Below are 9,078 nucleotides of genomic sequence, written 5' to 3'. Positions count from 1 at the left end.
ATGCATAAAAATTAGTCCTAAAAGCCATTTAGCATCCTATTTTGCATTTGATTAAAAAAAGCCCAATAATTAGTGTTGGGAGAAGCCTGTACAAAAAAGGACAAGAAAAATTCCAGGCATAGTTAATTTGTGATTCAGGGGTCCCTGTTGTAAATCTTGTATCTCATGGTCCTTAATATATTTTTAATCCCTAAAATTGTCAAGACATTTCTATGAACTCATATGATTTTTTTTCTACCATATGTACAAGCTGTTTCATGTGTTGTCTAAATAACTGTCCTTTTTTGTTTGTTTTTTACTTGAAACCTTCTTGACCCTTAGTTCTTTACTGGAATAGACAGTGAATTATCATTACTTATTCACCCTCGTCATCCCATTTCCAGCTTGAGAGACCTCTGCAAGGTCTTCTTCTCTATCTAAAGACATTAGTAGCAAAAAAAAAAAAAAAGTTTGCAATAAAATGAAATTAATTCCAGAAAAAACTAAGTGCTTATAGTAACCAGGAGTCATGGTATCAGTGAAACCCATCTAAATTGATTTCTTCTACTAAACTACATTTCTTTCACCCTCTTCTTTTTTGACCTGTGACATTTTGCTTATTTTATTAAAATAAGGCTTATTTCTGTTGTTTGTATGTTGTTACGCTAGAACTTCAGCAAAATTTCTTCTGTTGAAGTATTGTGCAGTTATATGCACTTTTTGCCTCTTCTCTTGCAAGAGTGTTCTTAGAATTTTAAAAGCCAGAAGAGATCGGAAACTAATTTGACTGTTATAGATTAGACATCCATATCAACAGTGTCCTTCATGCCTTGCTAGAGCCCAGGATTGCCACTAAATTTTACAAAATAGTGTAATCTGCTAGCAAAAATAGCTCCTGCAGCTGCACAGATATGTGTCAGAGATCTCTCATTCTAATCCAATGTTTGAAAGACCTGATGATGCCTCACAGAGCCTGATAGGGCTGCAGGCTGTTACAGTGCATATGCAGTTGTTTTGAGGCTATAGAATTGTGTCTGTTTCCAGTATCAAACATCAGTTGCAATTGCATAATATTTTAAGTATGGGCTAATTTTTCTAAATACTGTAGTAGATCTGCAGAAATTCATGTGTGAGTAGTCTGAAATTCTATTGTTTTGGAGTATTTCCTTGAACAGAATTTTCTTTTTATCATCAACTCAAAGATTTATTTTATAGGTTTTTAGTTTTTAAGAACACAGATACAGTACTGCTCTTCATGTGCAGATTTAAATCTTGATAATATAACAAATTGAATGAGTCATTTAATTTAAAGCTTACTAATATTCATATGGTTAACCGTTAAGATTCACTGTTGCTTTTCTCAAGAGTGCTGTTTAGCATAAGGACTGTTTTACACTGGTTTTTACTCCATGTTTAGGTTGTCATTGATCTGTGCAGTTTCCTTGCTGGGTGGAAAGGTCTGACACCCTTTCTGCAGAAAGAATGGCTTAAGACAGGCAGCTCACAGACAATCTGGGACAAAGGGGTACATTCAGCAAGGTATTCATCGAAATTTTCTGCATTGACATGTGGGTAATATATGAATCTTGGACTAAGAAAATTAAGGCTGTTCTTGAGCCACTAAACTTTACCCTCTGTCTTTCAGCAGATTTCAATAACAGGATACTGAATAAGCTCCAGTAAGAATAGGAATACAACTGTGTCTGTCCATGTCAATCCAGTGTAATTAAGCTTTCCCGTATGTTTTAACTAAAACTATTTGTGGCTCAGTGGGGAGTTAAGCATTCATACTCTTAAAATCAGAAAAACACAGATGTTGTCATTCAGTTTTTTCATCACAGACCAATTTACTGCCTGTAACCATTTAAACCCAGCTGTTGACAAATATTTCAACTGCAACCAACAAGCAAAGGCTGAGATCCTTATTTAAACAAACCTTGATGTAGGTATGCTTTCTTTGAACCAAATGTGGAAGCTTTGATTTTTTTACTGTGAAACTGCAAAGAAAAATCAAACACATTTTTCACTTTCAGAAAGCCTCTAATCTCTCAGAAATTAAACCTGTGGTACTTATGAAAGAACACAGGTGAGAGATCCTGTTCTATTAGGTGTTTGGAATGGACCTGCTTTTCTCAATGCTTTGCTGTCTTGGGAGAAGTCAATCTACTTTATGTTTTCTTATGTAAGGAAACTTATTCTTAAAAGATTTACAATTTGGAAAGTAAATTAAAGAGGTATTGCAAGTTTGACTTCATGTCTACAATCTTAAATGCCCCAGCCAAAGAGCATAAACCTACTTTTCCAATAGAGGTCTGTTTCCCTTTGCTTTGTGCTTACTTCTCAACCATATCCACTCACCTTTGCACTGAACAGGTTATGGATGATATTCCTGAACTGCTGTAAGAACAACATGGAGTTTCTCCTCCAGTCAGTTCACATGCCTGTAGGTTTTCTTTCACCACCACATACCACAGCTGTAAGCTCCAGGATGCTCCCTGCTACCCAACTCCTACTTAACTTATCACATATGGCAGAGATCAAAACACTGATCTTTGGCTCCACCTTGTGATCTCCCTGTCGACACCAGCAAAGATTAAATGAGGAAATCCTCAATCCTAATTCCAGATCCAATTTTGATCTCTCTGCCTGTATAGGAAATAGAAAAAAACCCAGCCAGTTAGATTCTAAAGGTCAAACTACTGACTTTAGAAGAAGAAATAGGGTTGAAAAGTGTAACTCAAGAAAAATATCTAGGCTCAGAAGTGTGAAATAAATTACTCCAGAGAAGAAAAAAAATAAAAAGTGCTGGAAGTTGGCGGGCAGCCTGGGGGTTATCATCTGTAACTAAAATGGTCATTTTGGTAAAGCGCCAATTATAGAATACATAAAATAGGATACAAAATTCCTGTTACTCTCAAATACATTGACAAGAAGAACTAGTGAAAAATATACCCAGAGTTTATTTTGCTGCATAACATGGCAATATATATATATGTATATTTAGTATGAGCATTTTTTCTTCTCATTTTCAGAAACATTACTCTGATATAAGAACTGACTGCATAGGTAACTCTTGGTTCCCAGCAGGAAAAAAAAATAAGTCAAGTATTAACGTCAGTTTCTGCTTTGTGGGAACATGCTGTGGTCAAAAAGATTTTGAAATTATTTGCACTGTTAAAGCTTGAGTGAGTACCAGTGCATAAAGCTGATAGCATAAGCTGAGTCCCTGGAAAGTACTTAGCTTTCATAATTCAGAACAGTTACTGCCATCGATAAAGTACAGAACTGTGGAAGATAATCTCCTCAGCAGACAAAAGGTCAGACAATAAAACTTTTGCTTTCCATTTTCTAGAAGAAATTAATCATATTAATTCATGAAATGTAAAAAGAAGGGGTGCTTTCACATTGAGTTTCTATTGGCAATATAGTTTCCCTGAATTTTCAGACTTGATTTATTACTATTTTTTTAATGTTGATAGGATATAGAGCTAAAAATATTTTAACTCTTTCAATTTCCAACCAACATAGTGCATGTGAAAAATGTTACCTCTTGGATAGTTTATATATTTTCACTGCTGTAATAACTGCCAGAGAATCAGTGCACTGAAACAGAGAATGCAGCTCACCTAAGCTATGTGAGCATATTTGTTCTGCTGCTCTGATAGCACAGTTACATATGGATAGGAGCCTACGGGAGTCTGAGTGATGTTATTAGTAATTTGGCCACTTAATGATCTTACATGCAATCACTAATCTACAATCAAATCATGGTAGTGCACAGAGAAGTTCAAAATGAATTGTGGTAAAATACCGATGAATTTCTAATATGTAGGCTAAGTGCTGCTGATATTTTGAGAACATATTATGTTATAAAATAAAGAGATGTCTCTCCTTGTCCTAGAAGCTTCTCAAAATGTAAAAGAAAAGTAATAAGCAAGGAAGGTAAAAAGAGAAGATGAGTTACTTTGAGCTTCAAAAACACAGTCAAACATGGCTACAAAGCTAATTTTAAAGTAAAATTTGCTTTATCCAGGAAATTATTTATAATATGGCTTAAATTAGAAGATGAAGGTATATAATTTGTCACCAATTATTTCTTCTTTCTTGTAGATGAAAGTTTTCATTATTTTGGGACTTTCAGCAGCTACAGCCTTCACAGCTGTTTTCTTTTCTTTCCTACAGATAGGCACAGATACCATCTTTGGTAAGTAACAGTAAAAATAAATGTTATTTTCTTTTGTTGACTGTTGAAAATACACTGGCACTGGAAACAGTTTAGCAATGGCAGTATAGCTTAATCTCTTTTTGTGTTCAAGATATACTATCTGGCTTCTGTGAGAATTATTCCATGGGTGTTTTTTTTTAAAATGCATCTTCATAAACTCGCATAATAAAACTTTGTATGTGCAACGTATCTCAATCACTTATTCTTTGACTAGGAGTGATTTTACTTTCCTAGTGATATTCATACGTCACATGATACATTTACAAACATGATTGACAGATTTCTTTCCCCATTTGCTAATCATTACCTTTAGTCCTCCTGGGCTAGAGGCTGTTGCCATAGGAAGCCCCACCTGGCACGCTGGCCCACAAGGGTGCATATATCCTGTGGGTTCATTTGCTACTGGCCCCCTGTGGATTTTAGAGCACCTCAGATAGCAATAGTCCCTATGTTCAAACAATGCAATCTTGTCATTTTTTGCATCACAGCAGTTTTATTTGCATCTGCTCAATCTAAATAAGTTAGATCTTGTAAACTAGAAATGTAGGCAGACACTAGATTGAATTTTAAAAGAAATCCGCAGAGAATGATTTTACATGGAATTAGGGCAGAGATTGTAAAGAAACTGGATTTTCAAACTTTACATTCTCTTAAATCCTTTTAAGTAAAGGATTTCTTCCTAACATCTAATGTCAACCTGCCCTCGATCAGTTTAAAATCACTGCCTCTTGTCCTGTCACTATCTGTTCATATAAGTCCCTCTCCCTCCTTTCTATATGCCCACTTGAGCTTCTGGAAGGCCCCATACATGAATACACATGGACTGTAAATAAACAGAAAGATGAACTGCACATGATTCTTTTTAGAGTGTCTTTTAGTCTCATGGGAACAGTATAAAATAATGTTTATTACTGCAAAAACCACGTTTTTGAAAACACTGTATTGGTACTAAAATCATACTTCTCAGCAGAGAGACAATGGAATTCAAGTGTAGCAAGTGGATCTCCTCTTTTAGATAAGAGTAGGAACCAATATCACATAATGAGCAATACTTTAAGCATATTATATTTCTCAGAGGTAAACCTCCTAAAAGTAATTAGAAAACATAATAAAGTTTAAAATAATTACTTGTTGTGTTACCTATAAAGATCAGACTTGTTTCATAACATAGACATTCAGATATAGCAGAAATCTGAATGATAATATCAAATGAATCATCTGAATATTTTATCATGCATAGGTGAAAAAGAGAAATAACTACTGCTGTACTTAGATGGTGAGATCTTTAGGAGAGTGGAGTATAATTTTCCATAGCAAAGATTACTCCTCATCACACATTATTTTCCATTAAGCTGAGTGCCCTACTCAAAAAAGGATCACAGAAATAGTACAGTATGGACTACAGATAAAATATGCTCACCTAAAATTACACTGTACATAAATTATAAACAATTGTACATAAATTATTGTTATTATTTTTTATTATTCATTTTCTAAGAAAAAATGGGCCATCCTACAAAGTACAGGTGGAAATTAAACCCTTGGACTTTAAATGTGACTGATTCTTTTAAAGTTGTATGTACAAAAGAGGATTAAACCAAGTTTCATGATAGCAGTATAGAAAATAGCACAGCTGAAGTATTATTAGGTTCACATATATCTTTCCATCAAACATAGATGAAGAAATGAGAATAGGACTTCGATTCATTGGTCCAATTCCAGAAGTCTTAAAGTTTTTTAATTATGCCTGAATATGTACTTGAATTCTTCATGTGTCTCAGCCTAGCTCACATTACCTGTGAGGAAGACTCAAATTTGTCCTATCAATCCAAGGACAGATTAATGAAAAATACATATGCAGCCAATTAAGCATAATTGCATACAGAGAACACAACACGTTTCAACTGGACCTATTATGTTTGGAACTATATAACATGTCCATAACTGGATTTATACTTAAAGGAAATCTAACTCTTCAAGCTTTACAAATTATGGTAGAGCTGATTTACTACTCCTACCTTACCTTTCAGAAGGGTCAGAAGCCATAATATTAATTTCAGGAACACTAAAATAAGGAGATGATTTTAAAGGGGAAACATTGTGCATTAATATTAGAGACCTATATATTTTCTAATTTTAAGTATTTTAATAAGTACACCATTGTTTAAAATATTCGTATTTCTTTTCATTTTTTTTTTCCTGTTAAGAAGAAATTGAAGATAACTGCATTACTAAGGCTATCCAGAAGGGTTCTAGTCTGGTGGATTATGCTGCACGTTATGAAATGAACAGGTAAAAAAAAAAAAGACGTGAAGAATCTACTCTGCAAAAAACTTTTTCTTGGATTTTCTTAAAGGATTTATTCCTGTGATTTGAAAATGAGTCACAATTTGCAGAGCTCTGTGAGAGATGACTGTTTATATGGACAGAACCTGTCAAGAACTGTGGCCACTCTATATGTAGAGATTGAGGTCATTTTTATTTTATTGTGGTTTCATTTTTGGTGACAACCCTGAGGCATTTAAATTTAAAAACACAAGTCTCAACTTCTCAGTGGCTCAGCTGCCTCACGTACTAAATGGAGATAATGATGTTTATTTATCTCACAGTATACTGGGACAATTATTTGGTCAATATCTCACAGACGATAAATGATAAAAGGTGTTAAATGATGATTGTTTCAATTAGGATTTGAAATTTTATTAGGAATAAAACTGAGACCCCTTAATCACTCCAAATGAATCACCAGACTCTTAAGCTTCCTTTGAAATATGGTGTATGTGGATATACAGACTCTAAAGAACATTGGTACTCAGAAGTCCTATTATTGGATTCCCTTTAAAGACCTTTATAAGAATTGCAGATTTACAGTAGGGTGAGGTTGGAAGGGATCCCTGGAGGTCCAACCCCCCTGCTCAAGCAGGGCCACCTAGAGCCTGTTGTCCAGGAACATACAGCTTCTGAGTGTCTCCAAGGAGAGACTCCACAACTTTTCTGGCAACCTGTGCCAGTACTGAGTCACCCTCCAAGTAAAATGTGTTTCCTGATGTGCAGACACCACCTCCTGTGTTTAATTCAGTTTGTGCCCATTGACTCTGGTCTTGTAACTAGGTACTTCCTAGGACCACACCATGGTCCATACTAGGATTTATATGCTTAAACACGTACAAAATACACATCATGACTGATTTCATATTCCTAATAATGATACTATTGTGGGTCATTCTACTAGCTTTAGGAGGCTATTTCTGCATTACTAAATACTGAGACAGTTTGCAACTTACACAGTGTTCAGCTTTAGGAGTATGGGTAAGAGCTAGAAGGGACTAGCATGTATACATTGAGTAAGGGCAGGGGGTAGAATGGGCAAGAAATGTGGCAAACTAATAACTGCTGTGATAATCTTATGGGGCCTGTGAGATTAAAGAAATAAAATATTTCTTAACTGAGCACATCTTGCCCTTAAAGATGATGGTGGTTCAGTTTTGGGGCTAGGTTTTGGGATTATTTTAGGGTATGGGTTATTTGGGTTATTTTTGATTCTTACCTCCTAGATAATTTGTACGAATATTTTCATTTAACTCATTTGTATAGAGATGTTTCTCTGTTCATGTAAGTTTTCTTAAATGATGCTTGACTGATATTATTTCCATGCAGATATTAAAATATTGAACTTGAGTTCTTGCATTTAGTTACGTCATCTTTCTCTTCTTTTTAGTTGAGACACAGTTCAGGACTTTTAATACTCCAGATTCTCTGACAAATTCTTTATTGTCTATAAAAGACCTGAAAAACATGGTGCTGAAGAGCAAGATAGTTCTTTTTCATAGTAACTCTGCTCTTCAAAGAAAAGAAATGGTTTCTTTGTAAGGAATAAATAAACATGCTGTCTCCTTTGGATCAATTAAGGACAAATTAAACATCTAGAAAAACCTTTGGAGTTTGTATTTTCTTGCTTAATACCTTTTATGTAAGCATGTTTCAAATTTTGCAAACAGAAATTTAACTGTTTGCTTTGCCCAAATCAAAACTGCTAATTCCATTTTAAAATTTTCTTGCGCTTTAAGCACAAGAATATGACAGCAATGAATATGACAGTGCATTTTCATGAAAATTGCATATCCAAAAAAGAGCTATGTTGCAGAGAAGCCCTCAGAAATATCTGAAACCTATGACCATTCCAGAAATGGAATAGACTGGAGTGTTTTTTCCTAAGCTGTAGGGAGTCAGTTTAGGACTTGGGTCTTCCAGCTAAAAAGGAAATTCCCTCTGATGCACTTTTCTCAAGGCTCCTCTGCCATAAAAACCACACTGGCAAGACAACCCATGCTGAGTAAAAAAAAAAAAAAAATCTTGCAGTGAACCACGGAATGGTTGAGAGAGATCTGGAGACCACCTAGGCCAGTGCTGTGCTCAGAGCAGGATCAACTAGAGCAGGTTGCTCAGCACACTGTCCATTTGGGCTTTGAATATCTCCAGTGATGGAGACACCATCACCTCTCTGGGCATCCTGTTGCAGTGTCTGACTACCCTTACAGGAAAATGAGTTTTCATATGTTTAAGTGGTTAACTTTATGTTACAGAAGTTATCTCATCAAACCTGAACTCCTTGAAGTTAGAGGTAAGGCCAGTCTGTAAGCTAAAGTGTATAGCTACATAGTAGTATGGCCAGTCTTCGCGAGTGAAGATTTGGGAAAGGTCTTTACCCTTCCAACCTGCGCAGTGGATTTTTTAGGTGAGACACAGTGTGCGCTGAACTGAGCCCACCCTTTAATCCTGAGGTTCATCTGCTGGGGCCGAGCAAGCTTGGACAGTGGCAACGAGGTCCTCAGGACATAGGTTTGTTTAGAGTGACCTTCTCTTAGATGGATGGC

At 35.5% G+C, this 9,078-nt stretch overlaps 1 protein-coding gene across 1 annotated transcript in view; it reads left to right on the top strand.

Annotated features, from left to right (window-relative positions):
- The first annotated feature begins 4,089 nt into the window (after nt 1-4,089).
- The window catches only part of TPO (thyroid peroxidase), a 37,405-nt gene continuing 32,416 nt past the window's right edge, over nt 4,090-9,078 (top strand). The window contains exons 1-2 of the mRNA XM_025896775.1: nt 4,090-4,183; nt 6,412-6,496. Coding sequence (XP_025752560.1) covers nt 4,090-4,183; nt 6,412-6,496 — 179 coding nt within the window. The remainder of the gene's footprint in view (nt 4,184-6,411; nt 6,497-9,078) is intronic.

The sequence above is a fragment of the Manacus vitellinus genome, unplaced genomic scaffold, assembly GCF_001715985.3.
Source record: "Manacus vitellinus isolate BGI_N305 unplaced genomic scaffold, ASM171598v3 scaffold_11_pilon, whole genome shotgun sequence".
Taxonomy (NCBI): domain Eukaryota; kingdom Metazoa; phylum Chordata; class Aves; order Passeriformes; family Pipridae; genus Manacus; species Manacus vitellinus.
The sequence above is the reverse complement of the archived record's forward strand: the minus strand, read 5'-3'. Positions and strand labels throughout refer to the sequence as shown.